The sequence below is a fragment of the Formica exsecta genome, unplaced genomic scaffold (assembly GCF_003651465.1).
Source record: "Formica exsecta isolate Colony F162 unplaced genomic scaffold, ASM365146v1 scaffold140, whole genome shotgun sequence".
Classification (NCBI taxonomy): Eukaryota; Metazoa; Arthropoda; class Insecta; order Hymenoptera; family Formicidae; genus Formica; species Formica exsecta.
This window is the reverse complement of record NW_021848730.1, coordinates 772,910-800,326: the sequence shown is the minus strand read 5'-3', so window position 1 is coordinate 800,326 and position 27,417 is coordinate 772,910. Positions and strand designations below refer to the sequence as shown.

The 27,417-nt window shown below is 37.4% G+C and overlaps 4 protein-coding genes across 10 annotated transcripts in view; 3 read left to right on the top strand and 1 right to left on the bottom strand.

Moving 5' to 3' along the window:
- The window catches only part of LOC115246202 (acetylcholine receptor subunit alpha-like), a 100,198-nt gene extending 93,243 nt beyond the window's left edge, over positions 1-6,955 (bottom strand). For 2 of the 6 annotated variants that reach the window (XM_029824874.1, XM_029824876.1), the window contains exon 1: positions 5,857-6,269. The gene's annotated coding sequence lies outside the window, so the exon portion shown is untranslated. Of the gene's footprint in view, positions 1-5,856; positions 6,271-6,650 lie in introns of those variants that run through there. The other 4 variants (XM_029824870.1, XM_029824871.1, XM_029824872.1 and 1 more) reach the window with 4 other exon arrangements.
- LOC115246205 (dynein regulatory complex protein 9-like) lies at positions 155-2,798 on the top strand. Its single transcript, XM_029824879.1, has 3 exons — positions 155-567; positions 917-1,048; positions 2,117-2,798. The coding sequence occupies exons 1-3, from the start codon at positions 400-402 to the stop codon at positions 2,315-2,317; spliced, it is 501 nt and encodes a 166-aa protein (XP_029680739.1). The 5' UTR covers positions 155-399; the 3' UTR covers positions 2,318-2,798.
- Positions 6,956-8,319: 1,364 nt separating the features above from the next.
- On the top strand, positions 8,320-12,903 carry LOC115246200 (ankyrin repeat domain-containing protein 50). 2 transcript variants are annotated; one of them, XM_029824867.1, is made up of 8 exons: positions 8,320-8,491; positions 8,895-9,003; positions 9,116-9,274; positions 9,351-9,548; positions 9,623-9,974; positions 10,066-10,332; positions 10,416-10,696; positions 10,780-12,903. In XM_029824867.1, exons 2-8 carry the CDS (start codon positions 8,935-8,937, stop codon positions 11,026-11,028), a joined length of 1,575 nt encoding a protein of 524 aa, XP_029680727.1. In that variant the 5' UTR covers positions 8,320-8,491; positions 8,895-8,934; the 3' UTR covers positions 11,029-12,903. The 2 variants fall into 2 exon arrangements, with proteins under 2 accessions (XP_029680727.1, XP_029680728.1); XM_029824868.1 differs by lacking the exon at positions 8,320-8,491 and adding an exon at positions 8,587-8,786.
- A 4,185-nt stretch (positions 12,904-17,088) lies between these two features.
- The window catches only part of LOC115246198, a 17,890-nt gene continuing 7,561 nt past the window's right edge, over positions 17,089-27,417 (top strand). The window contains 8 exon segments of the mRNA XM_029824865.1: positions 17,089-17,300; positions 18,377-18,561; positions 18,649-18,845; positions 18,957-26,071; positions 26,183-26,397; positions 26,483-26,798; positions 26,873-27,051; positions 27,175-27,364. Coding sequence (XP_029680725.1) covers positions 17,156-17,300; positions 18,377-18,561; positions 18,649-18,845; positions 18,957-26,071; positions 26,183-26,397; positions 26,483-26,798; positions 26,873-27,051; positions 27,175-27,364 — 8,542 coding nt within the window. The 5' untranslated portion in view covers positions 17,089-17,155.

Here is a 27,417-nt window from a genome sequence, read left to right as displayed (position 1 = left end):
AAGATTTGCTCTGTAGAATTAAACTTTCTATTTTCATGAATTTTTGTGTACAGTTAAAATTGTGATAGTACAGACACTATAAAAAAAATTAGTTTGATATAAAATAATATTTATGATTTTTAAATTAAATTACATTCTACAGGGTAAATCTTTACTTTAACTAAAAATTAATAATTAATAATGATTTTATATTTTAAAAGACTAAAAAAGTGCTTTGCGCAATAGCAAATTCATGAATCTTGAAATTTATTAGATTTATTAACTTTTGACGTAACTGATCCGTCCAATTCCTCCTTAACTGCTATTTATTATGTGTATAAGTGAGGCCACGCTGAACAAAATTGTGGACAAAATGTTTAGGACGAGAAGGAGAGACTAAAACTAATTAAGGACGTGGAAATGAGATACGTCCGAGCTTGGGAGACGGCACGTCAAGAGCAAAACGTACTGCGTTACAAATTAAAGATGGACGAGCTGGAAAAGACTTTAAATAATTATTACGTACGCGAAAAAAACGAGAATTGCGTGAATAACGAATTAATACGTTATCTGACATGGCGTACAGCGGTGAGCGTAAATTTTTTTGCGATTTTTTCCTCTTAAAATGCATATTAGAAAAGTTTTAGATAAATTGTGTACTCAAATATTTAAGTCTTAAAAGGGTTCGTCGTTAAAATTAAAGCAGACGTTTAAGCCAGTAAATTCTTTTGCGGAAAAGCTGAAAATGTTGCGGAAAAAGATTCTTCTGGAGATTAGAGCGTTTTAAGATTCCTTTTAACGAGTATGTGTGTGTTAACAGAAATTTAGTATTTTTGCTGAACGTTAAGTAATTTAATTGAAATAAGTTTCATCGAGAAAATTTCAACTCTAGCACCCTTACATAGATGACAAAAATATTTGCTTTGAATTTATACAGTTCATCGAGAAACGAATCGAGCGATGGCAGGAGAGGTATGATCGAGAGAAGAAAATGTATGAGAAAGAGATTCACAAATTACGCTATGAGATAGAAGATGCTCGAAAATACTTGGAGCAGCTTACAACGGAGGTAATGATTAGAAAACTACGGCACGGTACGAGAAATATTTTCATTTCATTCCCCGGGCATCAGAAACGGTACAGAAATGTAATTCAATTTGTATTTTGCCGCTCGTTATTTTGGCCACCTCCACTATAAATCTTAATTGCCGGATAAGGAGGATTTTCCGACTAGGCAACAAGCACAATCACAATCTTATTTTGTATTCTCTGTATGACTGCTTAATTTACCGCATCACGTTTCTCGCTATAAGCCTATCGGCAATCGAGCTCGGGTAATTTGGTTCGGCCGAGTTTAAAGGGCGCGCTAAAGTTTTGTCGGTTGATCGATAATTCGCGTCAGGTTGAGACTCAGAAATGTCTCGATGATCATTATTAATAGCCGGTATTCGCGAATCCTAAGCCCCTGAGAGCCTTTCATATACGATACATTTCATATACATTTAAGCTAGGATTTACCCGTTGACCGAAAGTCTATATATACACATTATCTAATTCTCTCAGATTTTTTTTTTTTTTATGTACAGCATAGGAGATGGAATATTTTTTTGTAGTGCAACTGAGAGAGAAAACTCAATTATGAAAAGATTTTACTTCACATTTTTAACTTGCTTTTAAAAAAAGAAATTATATTTTAATACGAATTCTCTATAATTTCTAATAATATATTAATAAATTAATAATACTTGCAATAAATTGAAAAGAACATTTTTAAATCATTTTATATAAATTTCACAAATTTTTATTATTAAATAAAAAACTAACAGATATTATTCATAAACGACAATTAATATATTGTTTTACATTTTAAACTCATTAAACTCATGTAATATTCTAATAATGCATCAATAATATCCGATTTTCTAAAAAATGTTGCTATTTATTCCTTGCTTTTAATCACACACACACACACATATATTGTACAAAATTCATCCTCCTCGTATTGTCTATGAAGGTTTACGACCGTCACATAAAAGAAAAGCTTCATATATTCTATGCTTACTTCTCCGAAGAAGGACACAAAGAGTTTGACAAGATATGCCAGTAAACTCGCACTGAAACACGGTGTTTGTTACAGTACTGCAGCAATCAAGAATTTATCGACACATATCTCGCGGAGCAGGAGGCACTCCGAAGGCAGAAGGAACACGAGGATCACGTGCAACGTTGCACAATCAGGATCCAAGCTTGGTGGCGGGGCGTCATGGTGCGCCGGAAGTTGGGGCCGTATCGACCCGAGGAGAAAAAGAAGAAGCGGCCTGTTAAGACGAAGAAATAACTTCCCTCCCGGCTAAGTTACTCTTAAACATACCGCGTCGACTTTAATTTGTTCAATCTGACAGAACGGACTATTAATCTACAGAGCGATCTAACCAAGGTCACGGATGATTAACCGATTTAACATACCGTGTGTGTGTGTGTGTGATAGTTTTAAGTCTTGAAATTTTAAGATAAATAGTTTTTATTATTTTCATTTATTCAGCAAACTCATCGATGAGTTTCCGGTAGAGAAAGTGCGATTTCTTGTAAGTTATTTTCGTTCCTTGTCGAAAAAAATATTGATTCTACTGATCGAAACTAGAATATCGCGCAACAAAAAAGCAATATATTTTTAGCTTATTTTTTTCCGATTCGTATATTGCTATACGATCTTCGCGAAATCAATGTAAGTACAAACAAACGTATCGCCGCTTCTACTGCATAGTTATTGGAAAGCATGAAATTCTACGTTTGTATCGAACATCGCTAAAAAAAAAAAACAAATCTATTATTTAAAAAGTTAAAAATAATAAAAAATTAATTTGCAATAATTAAAATATAAAGATATTAAAAAAAAAAAAAAAAAAAAAAAATGAAAAAAAGAGAGAAAACAAGAAAAATTGAACGAACGGCGAAATACCGAGACGGCACGATATCGACGCCGCGTTACAATAGTGAAGCGCAAATTCCGTGAATCATCGAATGCCAATTCGGTTTCGTGCCCTCTTCTCCGCGCGCGCGTGACGTAACACACACACATACGTACCATCTATATCGCGCCGAGCGGGTCAAGTATTGTTCACGCAAGAATCTCATTTCCCGTGCAGCACTTCCTGGATCCCGCAGCGCGTTTCTGAAACGCCGCATGAAACGCAAGGCGTAATAATCGACTACTTATACACGGCACGAACGCGAACGAGGGGCATGCACGCGTCTACGCGTAAGGCATACTTGACATTTGAAGGCATGTTTTGTTTCTTTTTTTTACTAGCGTGTTTATTCAAAGGCGTGCTAAAAATCAACAGTTAGAGAGAAAGAACTATTCTGTATGTACGCTACCCTAATGATAATATTTTTAGATTAAATAGATATACACACACACATACTAATGTTATATCCAGTGTGTTTGTGGTCTCTTTATTTTATTACAATTTAACTAATATATTGACAAAATATGTTGGTTACTAAAGTGAGCTTTTAAACAATTCGTGTTCGTATCATAGCTTATCCGAGATCTGCCTGCTAGTCAAAAACGTGTTGATTGCAATCTATAATATTTTTATGAAAAGATTAGCAGATAATAAAACGTAGTACTCTCTAGAACCGTTGGTAAAGTTTGAATATTTCAATTGGAGTAGCGTGCTAGTTGGCGACGAAAAAAAGTAAACTAAAGTTTAGCAGTGTTCTAAAATACATGATACCTCTTCATTAATGCATACTATATTAGTCACCAAGTAAAATAAAACATCGTGTAAAACACGCTTAAAAATATGCCATTGCATCGCGACTCGCTGCAGTGTACATAAGTATGTTGAACCATTATAATAGCGTTTAATTCCGATGTAACATATTCATAATTTTGGCTATTTCTTTTTTTTATTATGCTTTCGATCGTTAAGTAAATTTTAATTAACCGTTCGTAATAAATCCATCACAATACTCGCGATTGATAATTTAGTGGAAAGTAACAAATATACACATAATTGTAGATTTTGAAATTGATCAAATATTTATATTGCAAGAACCTAATAAAAATATGTATATTATAAATATCCTATAGATTTGAAAATCTTTATTCTCGAGGAAATTGACGAAAAATGTGTCAACTGAAAAGCATTCAAAATTATCACTTCACATCAAGTTAACAAAGTTTTCTTTTTTCACAAAGTAATTTTAGAATCGTCGTTCCGTTTTCCAACGATCTTCCGTACGATCTTAAATAAAACATAACACAAAAAAAGCCGATCGATCTTTGCTCTTTGCCATAGTTTTGCACCATATGCGCTGGCAGTTTTATTTTTACGGCACGATTTACTCTCTCGGAAAGTCTCTCTCGCGGAGAGAGAAAGACAGAGGGAAATTTTAATCCGGAAAGTTTTTCAAAATTTAAGACGACAAGGTGTATGAAGCGAAAGCGGTAAGCGATCCTTGTTTCCCTCATCGCGGGAAAAGCACGACATCGCGCGACACCGTCGTGCATTTTCCCTCGTGAGAAATTCACGAGGCCACCAACCTACACACACACACACACACACACACACACACACACACATACGTACGTCCCAACTACTCTCGTAAAACGAAAGCATGCAAGCTCGCTCAACGCGATCGTGCGGCCATCCACCTCCTTAGATTACGATATAAGGAATGGTTAACGCGATATGGCGGTGCACGCACGTGATAGCGCGCTCTGTTATATATGTATATGCAATTGCCTCTCGCTCTGACCCAGCTTTCACTCGCATACATCGATAAGATGCTCTGAAAATGAGGCTGCTCGTGAATCCGGGGGCCCTTGCGAAATTCTGAGACTATACGCTTTACCTCCGAATTTCCGTATATCGGAAAATTACATACGGGTTATCTCATTATATGTTGTCAGTCTTGTGCGCTCGTAATACATAATTTTCGCCTCAAATTGGCGGATATATATATATATATGTATATGTATATCCGCCAGATGTGCACGAATTGAAAACGTAATTTGGCCGAATTCAATTTTCAATATTACAGAATACACGCAAGGGAGTTAATTTTGTGTATTTATAACAATGCAATATGAATTCACTGAAATATAACAGTTTCAGTTCAAATTTATATAGAGAAGATGGAAAAGAAAGATTTAAACAATTTAAATGTTATATATATGCATATAGAACAATGCATCATTGTGATAAAGCAGTAAAAATTGCTAACAATGAGTTTTGAATATCCACTAGATCAGATACTACTCGTGTCAGATATTCAGACAATCCCCTCGAATGTGTGAGTGACTCTGCTTACCAGTGATTGGCAGAACACACCGAGTGAATCAGACTTTGATAATCGGGCGGAAATATTGGACTCTGGATGTATTCGCTTGATTAGAGCATATCGACGCATTGCATCAAGCAAATAGAGATTGGCTTAAAGACATTGACGGAACTTTGCTTTTAAATCAAAAGCTAAATCGAGTTGTTTATCTTTGCATCCGTATTGTATAAAAAATTTTTAGGAATATTTAAATTAATTTTCACGTATATATATACAATTCTAAATATTTATTCTAAATATTTATTGCATGAAAATAAGATTATATTGAAGAATTTTTATTTATCACAAAAGGTTTATTTCTTTCTTATAATTTAATAAAATTAAAATTGTATATATATGTACATTAACAATCTATAATTCGATAAAAATTTGAAATAAATCTTTTAAAATTTATCGATTTTATAGACGATTTGTACCGATATATCGTTTTAAAAACTTGCTATTTTCTTAGTATTTAATTCGAATTATGCGTTCTGCTATCGAATCGTTACCGATACAGTTAATTTAAATGGTAAATTTACTCACCAAAGGTGAATTTACTGCTTTCCGCGTATTTAGTTGGCCTGGACATCTCCGACTGCTCTCTTTAAGACGGCGCTCCATCGAACCACGCACTCACTCGCGTAAATTGCATGGACGAACCAATTGCACATGCTAATTACCGCTATATGACAGTAATTGATCATTTCGTTACACGCGTGCGACTCACTTATAACATGTAGGTAAATAACGCGAAACACAAGAGGGGGAAAGGGAGCGATCTCGATTCTTTGCGTCCTGACGTCGGTTACATGCGCAATAATGTTTAATAATTCCGAATTATGCGGCAACTTCACACTTTACACGCCGACCCAATGAGCAGACAAAATTTTTAAAAATATTTTTAAAAAATGTTTGAGAAACATTTTCAAAAACATTAAAATAATGGGTTAAGTTGCCTTTTAATTATTAAAAGAATGTTTATATTAAAATCCAATAAGCAGACAATATTTTTTAAACGTATTTTTAATATTTATTATTCATTAATTATACAATATAATTAATGAATAATATTAAAAATACGTTTAAAAAATATTGTCTGCTCACTGGATGTTAATATAAACATTTTTTAATGATTAAAAGAGAACTTAAACTATTATTTTAATGTTTTTAAAAATGTTTTTAAAAACATTTTCAAAAATATTATTTTGCTTATTGGGGAACCGCGTATCGTGTCACGACGCGAGATAAAACGACGAATCCGAGTATCCGATATCGCAGGAAGAAACCGTTAATTATTACGACATATCTTAATACGAATGTCCATTCATATCACGCACTTTTTGATACGCTTGATCGCGCGTACCATGCTTGCTAAACGCGTGAAGTCACGCGTAAATACTCCGAAAAATGTTTATGTCGACGGCGTGTTGACGAATGTCGTCGATTCAGATAACGCAATGTATCTACGAATATCGAAGGACGCTATCAATTACGATTGCCTTCGCTAATAGAACGTGCAGCGATCGTATTTCGTTTCGACACTTCCGACACTTTTATATTAATGAGTAAAATACACTCCCCGGAGGAGAAACGATACGGTGACCGACTGCGATGTAAGTGACGCGATACGTCTTGAAGTACGCACGGAGCGACAAGGCGACAACACGAGACAAAAACATATGAGAATCAAAACATAGGCATAGAGTATATATACATATATACTATAGTATAGACGTAATATATATAGATTGTTCTCCCTCTCTCTTTTTCTCTCTCTCTCTCTCTCTCTCTTTCGTTTCGATTAAACATGCGTACAATTTAGAATGAAAAAGAAAACTTTTATCAATATAACACTTCTCTCCCTCTTTTTTGCTTTTCTTTTCTACTTAAAAAATACCGATAGAATTTTATTGCGAATTGTAAATTATCTCTAGAGTGGGATTTAAAATAAAAAATACATTTTTCTTGCAAAAAAATTGACACTATTGTAAAAAAATATAGCTTTCAATGCAAAAACCTTATTAATTTTATATATTATTAGATATACTATTTTCCGATTATTTATCTCGTTCGAAAAACTTTCAGGAAAAAAGTAGCATTTTTGTTATTTTTTGAACCTTTCACGGTCGAATATGCGAGCTAATGTCGTCGAAATAATTGAATTAACGCGTGGTACCGCGATAATGTCAATTACGGTAATGAGCCGCAGCCGCACACAATCGATATCTATCTGTACACACTCATGTATATGTGTATATGTGCGACTTACACCATGCTCACGACGAATATGTTCTCTCTTCTACTCGCATCGTTTCTCATCTCATCGTCGAAGTTACATTTGTGTTGTAGTATAAAGATTCGTTATTGTTGCACCTTGCTACTCCGTTATCTTCACGATTCTGGGTCAGTTGCGAGACAGGAAAAAGCTAAATTGAACATCGAGTCATGACGGATGAAGACAAAGAAAATAAGAAAAAGAAAAGAAAGAGAGAGAGAGAGAGAGAGCGAGAGAGAAAAAGAGACAGAAAAGGAATTCACTAATGCTGCCAAATATTTCATCTCGAGATATGATTTTGCACTATTCAAGGATAATCATATTCTCTTTTCATGGTCCTTTTCTCTCGATCCAACAATTATAAAATAATGCGATCTATCTAGACCTACGTTTTATAAGATAATGTATTAGATATTAGTAATGAAATATTCGTTCAAAAAATGAATCGGACAAGGAAAAAAAAATTCTTTTTTCTATTGTTCCATTGTACAAACACGTTGCCTTCATGCTTCCAATATATAAATAAGTTTATGATTTCCTAGTTCTTTCTCTATAGAATGTAAGATAAACAATTTTCTGATTTAACTGCACTGAAAGAAACTATATCCGACATCGCTATATCTCTCTCGCATCGCATTTGGAGCGCTAGAGCGCCTTCTAGTATATGTAGAGTTCAGTGTGGAAAAAGATACATATATTTTGTGGCATTGTCGTATACATGGGAAACGTTTTTACCACCTGAGCCGGACGATGCTAGGAATGGCGCCAATGCGCCGCCATTTTCACGAAACTTTACCGTGACCATAAAGACTGTGTGGAGGAAGAATTCCAGCGGACGTCGAGCCCCCGACTCGGAGGATCGTCGTAAAAATCGCGAAAAAGACGAGAAATAATGCGCCGATCGTAAGTACGATCCCCTTTCGATCCATCGCGGTTGGCTAGTTTTTTTTTGGGCACGAAACCGCAGGGCCTATGGCATGGGACTTCCGTTCGATGAAACAGGAACAGGAAGTTCCTCGCGACCCCGAGACGGCGAAATAAAAACATCCTGTAGCGATGCGAAGATTTCGAGAAATAAACATACCACGCGCACGCGACGCACAACGTGGCGCGAATCAAACGCGCCGTGTCTTACGTGTTTTTCGTCGATTCGAGCTCGTTATTTTTATGGCCCACTTTCGGATTTCGGTGACCCAAGGTCGAATGGCAGTAACTAACGCCCGAAAATGAATCGCTCTCGCAGCTGCCTTCGTTCGTCCGGGAGAATTCACGTTGATCGTTACCATCATGGATAATTTTGTTTCAGAGCCCGTTTGCACGAAGGCGACTGATCTTGACACGCAAGAATGCAATCTATGCAAGAGAGCATATGTGCTAACGATATCGAGAGTCTGGATACGGACACTGTCATACCAGTAAGTGTCCCTCTTCGACTTTTGTGTATAAAATATAAGTGTGTAAAGCGTGTACTATCTTAATAATTTTAGCTATTGTTAATATCTAATGATAATCTACAATTGTCATCAGGTTGAACTATTCGATTGCAATGTCTCTTCTCATTCGAGAACCCAAGATGCCTCGACCATGGTGGAACTTGGAAAACAGCTTCTACATAACGCAAAAAATGGAGACACTGAGACTGTTCGCGAGCTCATGTGTAGAGGCGCACCGTTTACTACAGATTGGGTACAATGCAACATTTATGTAGTATTTGTATATTTAACTTGTAAACATAAATATGATGTATATCCTTATCTTTTAGCTTGGTACAAGTGCGCTTCACCTGGCTGCACAGAACAATCATATAGAGACTGCTGAAGTTCTGCTTAGAGCAGGAATATCAAGGGATGCTAGGACAAAGGTTGATAGAACTCCATTACATATGGCAGCATACGAAGGCCATCATCAGATGGTACAATTGTTGCTTAACTATGGAGCAGATGTTGATAGTAGAGACATGGTACATAATAACAAAATGTGGATTACAGATTTATTGATTTTTTGTTACAATTATAATACGAGCATTTCTTACAGCTGAAAATGACTCCATTACATTGGGCAGTAGAACATGAGCATGTAGATGTAATGCACATTTTATTAGATCATGGAGCTGATACGAATGCGACTAGTAAATTCCATAAAACTCCAATCAGTCTTGCATTAGAGCATGATAGGTTAGACTTAGTGGATATACTGCAACAGCAAAGAGAAATAATAGGTATCCAAGCTCATCAACAGAGTCAGGCTAATTCTGCAGAATTAGAAGTAGCTACTCATAATTTAGTACAATTAGAAGCTGAAAATAATAGCAAAAGTTCGATAATACACGAAGAGGAACAGTACAAGTTTGAAATAAAGCAACAACGTAAACGCAAACATTCTCAAGGTAATGCTGTCCTACAAATATTTTTCCATCTACTTTAGTAATTTTGGTTTCTATTTTATGTATTAATTTACAATTTCTACTGTGCAAATAGAGAAAAAGCAAAAAATGATCTTTCACCAAATTTCCATATCACCAAACAACACAGATGGTGAACAAGATAAAGAAACTGAGGATGTTGAAATGATTGATACAAATACTGTTATGAATAGTAAAAAACATAAAGATATTATGTCGATAGGAAGTATTGGTAAACATTTTAGGTTATTAGAAGCACATGGAATCACAATGATACCTATGGATGATGAATCATCTATTGTAGAGAATGCAATGGAAAGTGGGAGAACAGTAGTTTTGACAGGTCTGTCTTTCTTTTATACATATATATTAAAAACATATTTGTCAGCGCATGCTATTTTTCATGTTAATAATACATGTTTACAGAAGCTGGAAAACTTGCTTTAAATTTGACGAAAGGTTCGCAGATTAAGCGCCTTCAAGTTGCTTCGAGAAAAGGGACAGCGAGAAAAGTTATAGCAATTAGAACAGATCAAATCCAATCCAAAATCTTAAGTTCAAATTCTAATACATCTGCTCGGGGTCCAAACATTTTGAAAAGATCTGCTGTAGATAACAAAACAGCCAAGTTATTTGTTACAACAATTCCTAATACTACAACAGTACCTACTGTTACTGAAATCAAGAACTCGCTTTCATTGAAGGAGGTAAAATTATTTATTTATTTTTAATGTAAAATAAAATAATGCACAAGCAAATATACACGAAAATTGCTATTTTTACATTGCAGAAAATTGCGAGTTTTCCAACTAAGATCACGGAACCAACAGTTTTACAATTGAATGATGATATAGAAGAAGTAATTGAAGAAGATCCGGAAATAGAACCAATAACAGATATAGCAATATTAAGCAAACAATTAGCAGAAGCGCGAAGACAAGCCGCTGAATATCGTAAACAATTGCAAGAGAAAGAGAAAGAAGCAGAAATATATAAGCAACAACTGAAGAACATCACAGCGCAAATAGCATCTAAGTGATTTTGTACAGGTATAGATTTCATATTCAGTTTCATGATTCGCAAATCAGATTTGTTTCTTTATACCACAAAATTTTGGAGCTTTGTTATTTATAGTAAATTTTATCATGTTGTGGAGTCCAGAAGTAATTATAAAAACAAATTCTTTTTTTTTATGTATTTTGCTTCCATAAATACAAAATAACAGTCTGCCATTTTCATTACTAACACAGTCTTATAATGAATAGTTTTAGGAAACCGAAAATTTGTCACATAAAATGTTAATGTCCATTTTATATTTTATTAAGCATGAATTATTTCTATTAGGTGAATACTGTACAAAATATAAAAATTAAATAATTTTTGGTAGAGTTCTGTCTCTTCCTAAATTTTTTGGTCAGATACAGTTAATAATTTGATATATAAATACATAACAATATATAACTATATAAATTATTTTGCTTTCCACATAATGTTAGCCAGTTTAATATCAATATAATCAGTTCTGCAGATAGATTATATATGTATTAGATTAAATTGCATAAAAATTCTAAATTAGGAAACAAATGGATAAATATTAAATGATGATCCTGTTACCGACTCAAAATAAAATTTATAAAATAATTTTTTGATCAAATTTAATCTTATCAGATTGAGTTACTTGGATCATTTATTTATTCAAAAAAAGAAATATTTCTTATATTTTTCTGTGTTTATAACTCAACCTAATACATATATCCTAAGCTTATCTTTATAAAATATAGATCTTCTTTCCTTTTTGTAATAAATGTATATATACATTAATTTTTATATGAAAAGAATGAGAGACAATTAAACAATTGTTATTTTTTCTTAATGATTCATAACTCATTACTGGAATCATATAATGTTGAAACATAAGCTCTTTTTAAATGAGCATGTTGATTGTGTTAGTCGCTGTCTAACATTCATCTTATATATAGTCATTTTTGTGTGCAGCATCAGTTACTAAGTAATAATAAAGAATGTGCGCGCAATTCAGCACAAAGATTAGTGCTGTTAATAGTCTATAAACCATTATCTATTTTATACATATTGTACTTTTATAAATACACAAATTATGCTTCTATGAATATTGTTACAAATTGATTATCACAAACATTGAGATGACTAAAATATAAAATGTTTTTGAAGTTATTATATATGAAGTCTATGTAAATTTTTTTCTGGAGCTATAATTAACATTACTACAGTTGTATATATTGTTGAGACATCCACATCATGAAATTGCTTGTGCTTTTAAATAGAACGCATAATGTGGAAAGCAAATCAATTCGGCAAATATTTTCGAGCTTATAACTTAAAAACATGCTTAAAATCATTTTACATAGTCGATTACACAGTACATCGCTTCACATATATTTTTTAATATGAAATGCTTGCATTCCAAATATTTTCTCAACAGCTGATTGGTTAAAGTTTTCAATGCTAAATCAACAGTTATTGTGAAAAAAAAAATATGAATAAGAAAAAAATTTTTGGTATTGACACTATTAGTGCCAATATTAGATTTTTAGGTGCTAGAGTATTCGACCAATGTGATTTAATTTAAAGATATCTCGAACGAAATGTGAAACGATGGGATAGTGTACAGCAGAGGATGTGCAGGAAAGTAGTTAACCTCAGGTACAAAAAAATGCGTTGTTGTATAAAACACTATGGCAGAAAGTTGTGGGATGCAACGGTCTATATCTAGGATATAATTCTTTTTTTTTTTTTTAAGTAAGATTTTTCTATAGCATACACAGTGTACATTGTATATACAATATAAATATAACTTTATATATAAAACTATTAAAAGTTGTTAATTATGAGCTGCAAAAATTTCATTCAAGAATAAAGACTGTTTTCTATATAATGAAGGTATTTCATATCAATACCACGTGTGTTGAAGTGTGTTGATAATAGTAAAAAAGCCTAGTATAAATAATACATATAAATTATGTATAAAGAAACAAGGACATATATATACCACTTGTTGAATATTCCTATATTTCCCGCGAATTAATTTTCGTTGCGATATCGTCTTTGATAAGTTCCGCGTTTTAAAAACGATTTAATAACCGTTTGATTCTTGCTTGATCTTTCGATCAAGAGTAGATTTTACGCTGCATACTAATAGTTCAATAGAGATTTTATTCTATTATTGCACCTATGTAAATCTTTTTCTTTTATAGATTTCCTCTTATCTATCTATATGTTCCAATATAAAGACTGGCAGTTTTTATTGAAAAAAAATTATTTATATATATGTATACATATATGTTTATTCATATATGATGTACTATACGTTAAAACGGAACAACACAGCCTATATGCAGATATGTGATATTCTCACAGTATCCGGGGCGTAATTGATCATGGCATTCGTCGTATCCCAATACGACACTTTTCCTTTCTCCGCCTCTCTCTCTCTTTTGAAAGGGCTATGCTAGTTTCGCTCTAATTGTAAGTATATAGAAAGTACTGGAGATGGATAATATCTCGCTAACAATAAGTTCAGATCCCGATGCCGTAGCTACGCGAAAATGATCTTTATGTTAACTTTTGCTAAACGATAGGCGACAATTGAGGCAAGGTCAATTTTTACACGACTGCAGTATGGAAAGTTTTAATCCGACAAGTTGCGAACGTATTTTCGGCGATCATTCTCTCGTCTCGACTTCGCGATCGATCGAATCGTCGCGCCCATGGGCGTTCTCGGATAATTCTCAGGGGTGGGCTACGCGCGCCAATCGATAAATAACTTAATCCGTTGACACACCTAGACATTCTCGCATGTAGTTCCTTCCTTTTGGAAGCTGAATCCCCGAAAAAAAAGAGATCGCAAATTTTTTCATTATACTTTCGCGACATCGCCCATGAATTCAATTCCTTTTCAAGCCCGTTCGATTTCCGCGAGACGGATATTCGGACGCCTCCTCTCGACGCCGATCGATCGCAAAACTCGACCCATTGGCAACGCCACTGCACATTCTCGCTTCAAAATAGTGTCCCTTTAAGCGGCGTATATTCCGTCTCTCGAAATGCACGAATCGAACGTATGCGTATATGTGTGAGAGAGTTCTTTTCATTAGGATTAAAAATCGATGTAATTTCGCAGATTTTCTCGACATTACAAAGGCGCAGAAGAATGCATGCTGATTACAGTCTAAAAATATACTATGGGGGCTTCCCAGAGCAAGAAAAATACATAAATAATATCCATAATTGATTATCAAATAAAAAAATTTTAGAAATTTCAAAAATTCTCTGTTTTCTATCGTAGCGAAATATCAAACATAAAATCCGCTGGATTATGCGATGCTCCGGTTTGTAGCTAATTTACATTCTCGGAGCATATCTTTGAAAGTTGATGCCACACAGGCACGTGTAACACGAACGACAGCTGATGGAAAAAAAAAATATATCTCACGCGAGCAATTGTACGTAGGAGATCAGGCTTGGTTGCTTGTGGAAGTCGCGATCATCTCGGGAGTTAAATTTGAAAGAAGCGTGCGCTCTCTCGCAAGAGCGATCAAGTCTCCTCCCGCGTCCTTCCCCTTTTTGTCGGCAGGAATGTTCGCGAGCTGGACCTTGAGTGCCCCGCGATAAATCCTAAACATGTTGCTTATAATATATATATTCACGTTTCAATGATTATCGTTTTCGATTTATATAGAAAGACACTCGTAAGGGAGTGTGTCTCGATTATTCGAAGATCAACGATACAACTTTTAACGAGCATAACTCCGTCATGTGCGATGCGCAAGGGCGCTTAGAGATCTTAATGTCGCCCTGTGTCACGGTGCTCATGCTCTTCATGCGACATCGCGAACTGCGCAGATACGTCATCGAGCGAGAACGTCGTTCGGTGGAGCAAACGTGAGGGACTGACACATTTTACATTTAGTTGATTTTAGTCTACGAGTCCTTTTTCGCGCTCTTTCCGAATGTCGCGAACTGCGCAGATACGTCATCGAGCGAGAACGTCGTTCGGTGGAGCAAACGTGAGGGACTGACACATTTTACATTTAGTTGATTTTAGTCTACGAGTCCTTTTTCGCGCTCTTTCCGCTCATTCTCGTTTTCGATGGCAGAATATATGAGCACGTGACGATAAAAACGATGCGCCAATACTAGTCGGCCTCGTGCGTGATTAGGAAGATAATAATCACAGAAAGGAAGAGAGGTAGGGGGGAGAGGGGAGGAGGGCAGGGATGTATATGTAAGAGATGTACGTCGTGGACGCAGCTTAAAGACCGCCAGGTACAATCACAGGGCCGATCAAATCGATTGAGAACCTATGCCATTTACGACTCTTCATCTGACAATAAACAATATACGCGTTATGTATATATCCTCGAATTAATCGTTCGCGTTTGTATTTTTTTTTTTCATAATAAATTTAGATCTAAATATATATTTCTAAATTTTGATCTTACGAATTATTATTGAATCCTACAAATATATTCTTGGAAATACTCGAAAGTTTTTAACATCAATAGAATAAAATAAATATAATATTATTTTATAATATTATTAGAAATATATAATATACATATAATATAATATTATTAGAAATATTTAATTTTTTTTTAAATTCTGTTAGATGACTTTTCCCCTACATATTAGCGATATACGTAAAAATACTAGCATTAAAAGATTTTGACGAAAATGTGGAGAATGCAATTACGAGGTGACTTCATGTGATTTTAGCAATCGACTATTTTTTACAAGCTTCGATAACACTCGATATGTCATAAACAATAATATTTTTTAAATAAAATAATTCCATATAAAACGTAAAAAAAAGATGGAATAATTTTAACAGAATGTCAAAGTTTAACAATATAAATTTGACATTATTTTATTAAGATAACGGCGCCCGCGACAGACGATCCTGACCCTATTGTACCGCGCTCCGTCGTCTAGGTTGAGAACCCCTCCCCGAATGTTTCCAATCCCGAAGAGAGGCGATGTCCAGTGCTCCGTGTTGTGCGCGACAAGGAAGGGGGATGCGTTTCGCCGTCGTCGTGGTGGTCGTTACTGCGCCGCTCGTGTGCACCGGTGACTCGGCGATCGCGGCGTCACGCGCGTACGTTCGTCTAGGACTCTAGGACGCGAGGTCTGCAAAAGTCAAGGAGCGAAATTCGTCCCGTGCTCCCGTTCAGTGCGCGATATCCGTTTCGAGGAGCGTGGATTATACGCGCTGTATTTTCCTGGCTAATAACATCGCCGTAGTCGTCGCGACGTACGTGCGTGCGTGCGTGCATGCGCACGCCCGCGCGCGCTCTCGGCATCGACGGAGCGAAACGTCGTGTGTGTATTGTGCGCGAGAGAGAGAGAGAGATGGTGTGAAACGGAAGGAGTTTCAGAGGAAAGAGGGGTGGGGGGAGAGAGAGAGAAGGAAACAACGCGCATTAGAGTTCTAACGCGCGATGTGTCTGTGTCCGTGATTCGTGAAAAAGTTGCGAGAGCAAAGCGAAGGAGAGACAAGAGGACAGATACAAGTGTACGAGAGAAAAAGTGTGAGAGAGAGGGAGAGAGAGAGAGAGAGAGAAAGAGAAAGAGAGGCGGCGGCGCCGCTTCTTTTTACTTGTCTACTTTTTGAGAGAGGGCGGAGGAATAAGCACCTCCGTCTCTCTCTCTTTCTATTCCTCCCGTGAACGTGTGTGCGTGTGTTGTGGCTCTTCCCCTCCTCGTTGGCGCGCGAGTGGCAGGTAGAGGCGCGCGCGAAGACACCAAGGGCGCGCACAACGCACAACGACGAGGTAGAGGAAGACGAGAGCGGCGAGGAAGCGGTAAGCGTCGGCGTCGAGACGACCGGCGGCCGATTGACTACCTGCTCGGCGACGATTGAAACGCGTGAAATTTTTCACGTAGCACGCTGCTCGTTAACGTTATACGGCCACTGTTGATCGGTACCCGTTAAAGTGTAGTGGAAAATGGGATGCGCGGCAAGCCATCGGCAAGCCGCTTAGCGTAGTAGTGTGTATCGCCTGTTTGACGGCGGTGGCGACGGCGACGGCGGCGGCGGCGGCGGCGGCGGCGGCGGCGGTGGTGGTGGCGGTGGCAGTGGCGGTGACGGCGGTGGCGACGGGGCCCAACGGCGAGAAGCGGTCGGAAAAATGGCGTCCGATAACGAAGCCTCTTGCGCGAGTGACCCAAATTTCGCGGTGATCTGCTCGTTCCTTGGCTGCTTCGGCAAATCCTGCGGCATCATTTATCCGGACATCGCGCGACTCCAGGAGATGCTCGAGAACACGCAGGAAGGTGGGTCTTTACCGCGGTCTCTTCCTTTAAGCTTGTGTGTATGTGCTCTCGTGTGCGCGGGAGGGAGGGACGGTAGACACGGACGTGTATATACGCTCTAGACGGTGTGTGAGAGAGAGAGAGAGAGAGAGGGGAATAGAATATATGTGAAAAGGTGCGAGAGAGGGAACGACAGCGACCCGCCCCCGCAAAAGGCCAGTCGTCTAAGCGCCGTACCATTAGTTTCCTTCGTACGACTCCGCTTCGACTGCGAGCCTCGTTCTTTCTTCCGTTTGTCGATTCGTTCCGGCAAACGGATCGTACCTCTCACTATTCTCTCTCTCTCTCTCTCTCTCTCTTTGAACGCGCAATGACGAGCGAGGACGGTGGACACGGCACACGGGACCGCTGCTTTTTGTTTTGATGCGCGAGATAGATGAAGGTGATCGCGAAACGTCCTCTTCGCGCGTCCTTTCCTTTCACGTTTCGCGCCGACACGTTTGGCGTAACGAACACGTTTCCTAAACTAACCGTTGTTAATGACAGATAAACGCGAGATAGGTTTTACATTGTTGTTATTCTGCCGCGTGCTGCCACCTTCCTTGTTGTCAACTTGTCGGTTACACGTGATTACATACATGTTACAAGCGACGCCGGCTTACTCCAATTTCGGAGAAATGTCATTGATCGTTGCAGTGTGAGACTTGTATACGACGACCGTGAATCCGCAGATGAAAAACCTACTCTATGGAAACAGAACAGTTCTGTTTTGTGTTTTTTCACACATTACTTGTATTTTCATTCATTTAAATTTAGCATTAACCTTGAACTGCTTTTCTGTAACATTTATAATGAAATCTATCAGATATATTTTTATGTTATTTTAGTTTCTGTATCAGTGTCATTGTTACAATTATATTCATTTGAAAAATAAAATGTTAAATAAATATTACATTAAATATTACACTTTCTGGAAAAGCTTTGACATAAATTATTTATTGTTATATTAGGTCAATATAGAATTTTTCAATTAAAAATTTTCCTTGTATTTGATTGATAGTGATTCTTACAAATTTATTATTATATACTCTTTTTAGTGTCACGAGAATTAATAGACCTGCACATCAAGTTGTTACGTAAAACGCGTAAAACTGTGTCGCCAGAAAAATGGGAACGGGCACTAGTCAAGTTTTGCCACACGTACTCTAATCAAGATGGATGGGAACTTGAACGCTTTGGTTACAAAAAGGCTCGCATTGCTGTTAAACTGCGTTTACTTAAAGTATGAATCATATAATTATATTTTTTTTATCTATAAGATTAAAAGATTAATCCATTTTTTCATGCGTAAGCCCTTTTTGTATTCTAGGTACTATTGGAAACGCAATTTGACTTAAATCAAAAATTTAAGAATGAAGTGAATAAATTGGCAGCTGATGAATTACGTGTGGAACCATTAGGAAAGGACAAAAGTGGATTAGCATATTGGTGTCAGCTGGACGAGGAGTGCAACATAAGGGTTTATAGGGAAGATTTAGACGAAGAGAATTGGGAACTAGTAGCTCAGTAAGTTTTTTATTACACACTAGATTAGAAGCAATAATATGCTTTTGAATTATTATTTTTTTTTATTAATTCAATCTATCAATGGTGCATATTTTATATTCTTTGTACTAGGGATCGAGAGGGTGTTGTTAGTCTCATAAACACCTTGTCGAATGGCGAAATTGGAGCTATACCAATTAACGAGGATAGCAACAGTTTAGAAATCTCTGAAAAACCTATAATAGACACTGGTCAAGTAACGACATCACCAAGTCTGGAAGACGAAGTTGTGCAAGAGAATGGCATTCAAGATGAAGCAAACGAGATGAACGATAAACAGCTACCGAATGGCAGAAGTGACGAGTTTGAAGATGAACATGATCAGGATCAAGATCAAGATGATACTAATGAAGCTGAAAATGACGAGGAAGAAGATATTGATGCGGAAGAGGAAGATGTAACAAATGACGAAAGTTCCAAGCAGATTACAGAAGAAGACGATTCTCAAGAAATGGTACAAACGTCGAGCATAGAATCAAGATGTATAAACACTTCATCTACATTATCAGCATCTAATTTTAAAACGCTAAACATGAAGGTGGATGTAATATCAGAAGACGTAAGCCGCAGAGAGGCTACCGACGAAACGTCCGATTCTTTAGCATCGGAGAGCAAACCCGCGATTATACATAAACAGACAGTAGTAGATATCGTGAAATCCGAGGTTGAAGAATCGGCACCGTTAAAATCGATAGAAACGCCTGTTATTACTTCGTCTCCACTGAAACTGGTGAATATTTCGGAGTTGAAACAGACACCGGAAGAAAAGTTGCTAAGTCCAACGACACCTGTCACTGCACTGTTAAACGCGACGAGAAAATATGGTGCCTCTGACGAGATGACAGATCCTGTTATGAAATCGCTCGAGAAATTATCTGGCAAAAGTAGTGTACTTTTTTCCTCCACGGATTCTGTTTCCATGGCACACAGCAAACTATCTGTCAAGCCAATAGATCAACTGGCTGCTAATCTTGTGAGGATACAGTCAGAAAAACTGGAGAAGCCAAGCGGACCAAAATCGTTGGAAAAGATAGCGGAATCTCTAGCAAGATCCGGCGGTATATTGGGAAGTACCATGAATGGAGAGGACGACAGATTGCCGCAAGACTTTTGCTCAAGAAATCAATCTGAAAAATCGGCAACTCTCAGGGGCCATAGAGGCATAGACTTATCGACATCACCGCGTAGCTGGGAGAGCGCAAGCGAGCAGAACAGGCCGATGGATTTTTCCGGAATCGATCTTTCTAGTCGAAAATTGGGGAAGACAATGGATCTGCCTTCCCCGGGCTACCGGACGCAGGACTTCCAGCATCGAGAGATGGACCTGAGCACAAAGAAGCTGAGCAAACCGGAAATACCGAATTTACCGTACGATGCACGTAGCGTGATGATGCGCAACCATGCGATGGTGGCAGATCTGAGCAAGCGGCAAATGCCATTCACCGCGTATGAGATGTCATCGACGCCGTATCACAATACAGCTAGATTACCCGTCAAGGATGAGCATAGATTACCGAGCTATACGATACTTCCCGATCCTAGCAAGATTACTTCCTTGAGGATGAACACCGTACCACTGAAACGTCCCCTAGAGGGTGACGATGTGCAGCAAGACATGTTGAAGAGGATAAGAGCGGACGTAATTCCAATCAGAGGCTCCATAGATAAGAGACCGATGATGAGCGGCAATTGGAGGAATGAGGTGAGCGAGGCTATCGAGGAACCTATGATGATGGTTCAAGGCGAAGGATCTGGTAGTGATTGTGACGCGGTGAATCCCATTGTCGGAGAGGCTGTGGAAGAACCGACAATTTTTTTTTACGGTGAGGGTTCCGGCGCGGAATGCGCGACAGGTAATCCCGGTGACGACACGTCCACTGACAATAAAGAAAGCAACGAATCAAAAACTGAACCTGATTCAGCTACCGCGACATTATCGCAGAGTAAGGTTTTAACCGAGAACGAGGTGTCTACGGGCTCGATAGTGTCGAACAAAACCCCTGTAAAATTAAATAGAAACTATCCGCAATCTAATTTAAGTGTAAACGATAATTGTCAAATAGTAGATTCTATGCAAGAGAAGCCAAAGTTTAAGCAGACGTTGGGCGTCCAAATAATACCTAAAAGTACAACTGGTCCCGTCAAAAGGTTATCTAGGTGGGACGTGGGAAAACCGGAGGAGAAAACAGAATGTGACAGTAGTATCATATCACACGTGGAAGGAGACATATCACTGAAGGAAAATACAAATGATTACAAACATGACAATGCAGAGCAAAAACTATTGAACATGGATATAGAATCGCCAATTAAAATCGAAGATTCTGCTGATGTAAATCAGGACGTCAAAATAGATGACAACAATTTTGTAAACACAGGAAGTGAAACCACCATCGAAGATAGTGTTAAATTGCAAGTGTCCGATGTAAGTTTAAAGAGTACGAGTACAATGGAACAGGAAAGCGATTCTAAGCTTCAAGAATCCGTGCAGTGTGATTCTTCTATATCGTCGTGTCAACTAGATATCTCACAGACACCCGAACAATGTACAAATTCTGAACTATCTATGGTACATTCAGACAATGTACAAAACGATTCGAGTAGCATAGTTTCACGCGAGCCGGGTACTCCCGAAATAGCGGATAACGAATGCAAACCAGCAATCGCCAATTCTCCACCGAGATTTTTTTTTGGTCCCAATTGTATCTCGTATACCTCGAAAGCCGATAAATTAGAATTGGAGCAAAGCTTGATCGCATCTGCGCATGATAAAACAGATACTGTGCAATATGAATGTGTATCTTCATCGAAACCAGTGGATGATACTGTTTATCCATATAAAGATACAAAAGATTTTGAGTTGGCGCAAACAAACAATAATTTGCTAAAAACGGGTCTGTTTACTTCGGAGTCTGACAGTGTTCCATGCGGAAATAATAGTGAAGACATGAAAAAAATTGAAGCATCAAGCAACACGTGGGATCAACAAACAACTTCAACAATTAATAGCTCAATAGAACCAAGCGATGTATCCGAGTGTGATGCCACTAATTCATCTGTTGTGAAAGTTTCAATAGAGGCGAATAAAGAACTGAGTATACAAGAATCTGTTTGTACCAGCAAAGAAATGGAAGAAGATAATTTTTCAAAAACTCATACAAGTACATCAGAGGCAGTAACAGATAATGAAAGTATTAATGATATAAGTATGACTGAAGAAGATCCAATTAAAATCAGTTCAGTTAGTGAATCCAGCGTAGTTGAACCAGTAGAATGTGGAATTGTTGAGCCATCACAATGTGATCAGTCTATTGATTCTGAAAAACCTGAAAGCATGGAACAAGCTCAAAAAGATATTCCTTTTGAAATGTCGGACGATATTACGTCACAGTTATCGGATGATAAAGAGGATAAAAATGAAAAACCAATCGATAACTGTAAAATTGAGAACAATCATCAGTCTGCTAATTCAAACAGCTTCAAGGAAGACGAAGGGAAAATCGAGTCTATGACAACACCGCATTCGTCTTTATCGCTTCTTACTCAAGATTCACAAGCAGAATTGATCGATCTTAAGGAATTCGAGGATAACAATTCGAACGAGTTATTGGATTCCACGAATGCAGCCAGATTATCCGAGGATTATCAGGAAGCAAACAGCCTTCAAAAGAACGATATCGATTCCGCTGGAGAGAGTTGCGACAAGCAGAGTGATAAGAATGACAATTTTTCTGAAATCGACGGTCAGGAAGATCATTCGACTGACACAGATAACGAGAAGATGAAAGGCCTGATCGGTTCCGATGCTGATTCATTATGCGTTAATTACGACAAGAACAGCGAAAGAACTGATGCATTGTCGGACGTAGGGATGCAGGATGATGGATCCGGTGATACCGAAGAGACTAAAGAGAAAGGACTGAACGATGTGCAAGTTAACAATACCGTGTTTGATATGGATTCTGTGACAGTTTCGGAGTCTGCTCTTGAAGAGAATGATAAACACGACTTAGTTCCTACCATAAGCAGTTCGGATGATGTATCTGTGCAGGATTCTTCATCTCAACAAAGTGAATCTGGGCAAATAGACAATAAAAAAGTTGAAAATACGTTATCTGTCACTGATAAACCTTCTACATTTAATTTATCAGAAATAATACCTGAAACAAACATTTTTGAACTGCCTAGATCGGATATTGTCGAAACTACAAAAGAAACAAACTTTTCTAATATTGTTCAGGCTACAAGTGAATACGTCGACGATGTTTCTGAGAACCCCAGTTCTTGCATCGATCAAGATTCGAACGAAGAGATGGTTATAGATGATCGTGTATCTGAGTCTAATGAATCGTTTAAAGAAACTGAGGAAGTTACAATGAATGATGAACAACCAGAGGATGCAAAGCCGGAAGTAATGATGGATTCCGAAAAAGAAGCTTCTGTTGTAACAAATATTGAACGAGAATCTTTTCAGACTGCAATAGAAACTGAAATCGCAGAGAAAGAGACATCTGAAGCCGATGTACAAACCAAAAACAATAAAGAATTTGCCGAAGATGATCAAAGCAAAACTTATAATATTGATAAACAAGATATGACAGTAGTAGAAGATATTTACGATCTCAGTAAAAGTAAAGAAATTGTCGAAATCGTAGAAAAATCAGAGATAAATACAACAATTGTAACTACTGAACTATCAGATGTACATTTAACAAATGTTATTTCTCAAGAATCACAACGGAAGGTAATGGATGAGAATAAACAGTCGCTAGTTGCGAATTACGATAGTGATTCCAATGATGATAGCGATAATGTTTTCGATCCTAATGTGGCGCAAAGTGATTCTAAGAATGATGTTGCCGTCTCGATGGAACGAAAAACTAGCGAAGAGATGCACGAAAAATCATCTGTCAAAAAAGACGACATCAACAGCACAAATTTAGTCTTTGATACACCTCAAGAGAAATTATCTGAGCAGCAAGCAGAAGAATCTTCACAAACGAAAATTAATGAAATATTAAATGAAGATGTTACGATCGTTAGTAAGCAGACAGAAGTTATGTCTATTTGCAACATTGATAGTAATATCGAAAATTGTTTGAATGACGAATCAACAATGCCTTTAAATAAGGATGAATTTCAAGAAAAAACAGACATTCACGATATTTTTATTACTGACAATTCCAAAACATTGGAAGTGTCAGATGCGACGAAGCTAGTAGCTCCAATCATGACTGAAGAGATAACTGAACCTGTTCTAAAAAAGAATTTTGAGATGTCTATTAGCCATAGTGAGAAAAATAAAGAACATTTTAATAATTTGATTGATAATATGAAAACAGTGCAAGACTCTCAAGATGCAGTTGATGAAGTGATGGAAAAGAGAGATTGCTTAACACTCGAAAATGTGTGTAATTTCGGCGAAAACGACGTGAATAAATTTGGAAAGTCTTCATTTGCCCAAGAAAATGCAGAAATTAACGCTGTGGATAATCAAGTGACCAATATATTTGATGTAAAGGAGCAACATATAAGAGACATTGACGAAAAACTGAACATCAGTTTGGATACGGAAAATATTGTAAGATTGAAGAATGTAAATGAACACATTGCTGAAGAACTGCCTATTCCATGTAAAAGATTTAAAGAAGATCTAACGGACTATGCTAAAGACAATAAATGGGATGTAAAATTGCAAGAAGAATGTTTAACTAAACCATCCATGGAAGAGGTGAGTTTACCACCGATTCAAACAGGATCGGATATTGTGCCAGCGAAATTGGATAATGCTTTAGCTGCGGATAAATTGCATCTTGAAGATGCGAAATTAGAAGACAGCGTATCTTCAGACGCCTTATATTATCCAAATTCGATGTCTATGAAGATGGAAAATGTTAATAACTTGGATAGTAACAATCAAAATGAGCCTTTTAGTGTAAACTTGAATGTAAATAAAAGTACAGAGAATTTCACTGCGCCTTTAAGTACGAAAGATGAATCGATGATATTTTTTGCTCAAGAGACCATCTCGGAAGTTAGTGCTTTAAAAGCTGATATCAAGAAAGAAGCCAGCAAGAGATTGATCGATACCTCAGACACGGAAGATGTTCCTCCGCTAAAATCTAAGCCACCGTACTTGGAAACCGATGATAAGACGTTGGAAAATTTAGTAAGTACCGAGATACAAGCGCTTAAGAATTTAGATACATTGAACGAAGTTGAAAAATTAAGACCACAAATCAAAGATGAAGCGAAAACATCGGCGATCTCCACGACGCAATTGTTTCAAAACGATTTTGGCACGATTAACGATTGCACGGCTGCTGCAGCGATAGAGGATTCTAAAATCAGTTTGGAAATTGCGGAAAGAAAAGAATCATCTTTAGAAATCCAGAATGTTGAGATGAAAACTCTACCTGGTAAAGTTTCCGATTTATCTGCAGATTCTGACAGCGATTCGACAGGCATGGACAACGAGGGCGTTTTTAATGTGCCATCAGAGGAAGCTGATCCTTTAGCATGTACCGATGATGACGTTTTGAAGAATATTACCGAGGATGACACTTTGAAGAATATTACCGAGGATGACGCTTTGAAGAATATTACCGAGGATGACACTTTGAAAAATATTACCGAGAGTGATGATGCTTCTAAGATAAGTATCCGTATAAAGCCGGCATCCGAAATGGTTTACGAGGGATGGAAATTAGACAGCACTACGGAAACGCCAAAGATTTCGCGAAAACGGCGAAACAGCGCTCACGAGTCAAATTCCGAGGATGGGGCTATAAAACAAGAAGATGAAGAGATGATGGGCGGCAAGAGGATGAAGCTACGCGCAAAGCGTATGCCCGATAAAGAATTACGAAAATCCATTGAAGAGAGTCGCGAGGTAGCGGTGAGTTCCGAAGACGAGGCTGCAAAATGTGATCCCGATAACGCAACGGAGCACGCGGCTAAAGATGGTAGTGATGATCCGAATATTATGCAATCGATGCCGATTGATAAAAAGATCAGGGGTCGTCCTAGAGGTAAACGAAGGCGTGGTTTTCGAGGGGGTGGACGTCCCAATCGACCGAAACTTGCGGAATTTCAGGGCGATCAAACGTCAGAAATATCGCCCGGTGCTCATCCCGATGGGGCTTCTAATGATGCTTTGAATACAACGCAGAAGAGGCGAAAGAAACGTAAGTATATATATGTAAGAACATATATATATATATATATAACAATAACTTATTGAATATGATAAAATATTAGCGTAAAGACCTACTAAAATGGAAAAATCGTTTTTACAGGAAAAATGGTGCTCGGCTTAGAAATAGGTAGAGATATTTCACTGGAAACAGGAACACCAGGACTAGGACAGGATGAGACGCCTGTCAGGCAATCAAGAAGAATAGCACAGCTGAAAATTAAAGAACAAGCAGATAGACGCAGAATCGAGGAGGAAACTATGCGTGACTTGGAAGAGAAAAAAGAATCGGAGAAGAAAAAGAGAAAGAAGCAGAAAGTAAGTTATTAGATGAAAATTTTATAGCTATAGATTGTACAAATAATTGTACATTATACCAATAATATTGTTTTATTTCATGTAGCCGGAAAGTGAAGAGGATTATATAAAAGAGGTTATCATAAAAGAAAATGAAAAGGAGAAGAAATCTAAAAAGAAACGTCGAAAGAGAAAAAAGAAAAAGATGCTAGCCAAATTTAACGAAGCAAATCCATGGCAGAGCTCATCTGGATCTAGCAGTGACGAAGAAAATGAAAACGAAGACGAAGAAGAGGAAGATGAAGATATCGAGAGCGAAGGATCTTTACTGTTTAAAAGTGATCACGAGTTTTCTCCGGAAAGCGATCTCGAAAAAGACCAAGAGTCTGAACCGTTAAGACGTGCTAGAACTGCACAGAAAGGTAAGTTCATCATTAAAAAAGAATGTAATATTTTTATATTTGATCATAATTTCATTGCATTTATTTGTTATTAGCCCAAAGCGACGTTGAAGAAGCTGAGGATGAGTATGCCTGTCAGAAATGTGACAAAGCTGATCATCCCGAATGGATTCTTTTGTGTGATTCTTGCGATAAGGGCTGGCATTGTTCATGCCTCAGGCCAGCTCTTATGCTTATACCTGAAGGCGACTGGCTTTGTCCGCCATGCCAGCATGTAAGTTTGTCTTACTTTGAGAATTAATTGTTTGCACATGAATAAAATATATAAATGTTGCATGTCAATTAATATGTTACTTAATTCCGCATACTTATTTCGCATACGAAATTATCTTTTAAGAATCTGCTGATGACTAAGCTACAGGAAACATTAAAAACACTCGATCAGTTAACAAAGAGACACGAGAACGAAGTACTACGGAAAAAGCGATTGGCTTTTGTCGGCATAAGTCTCGATAACGTGCTTCATAAAGGCGAGACGCAACGCGTATCGAAAGGATCGAAAGCATCCAGTCAGGAATCGGATAACGGTAAATTTTAATGTAGCGATTGATTTAAATTATTTTAAGTGTAATTAAATATA

Excerpts from the sequence above, each read along its gene's own strand:
- LOC115246205 (XM_029824879.1), top strand. The coding sequence starts at position 400 with ATGAGATACGTCCGAGCTTGGGAGACGGCACGTCAAGAGCAAAACGTA. Across the intron at positions 568-916 it reads ATCTGACATGGCGTACAGCG|TTCATCGAGAAACGAATCGA; the intron begins GTGAGCGTAAAT and ends GAATTTATACAG. Across the intron at positions 1,049-2,116 it reads TGGAGCAGCTTACAACGGAG|TACTGCAGCAATCAAGAATT; the intron begins GTAATGATTAGA and ends TGTTTGTTACAG.
- LOC115246200 (XM_029824867.1), top strand. The coding sequence starts at position 8,935 with ATGCAATCTATGCAAGAGAGCATATGTGCTAACGATATCGAGAGTCTG. Across the intron at positions 9,004-9,115 it reads ATACGGACACTGTCATACCA|GTTGAACTATTCGATTGCAA; the intron begins GTAAGTGTCCCT and ends AATTGTCATCAG. Across the intron at positions 9,275-9,350 it reads CACCGTTTACTACAGATTGG|CTTGGTACAAGTGCGCTTCA; the intron begins GTACAATGCAAC and ends CTTATCTTTTAG.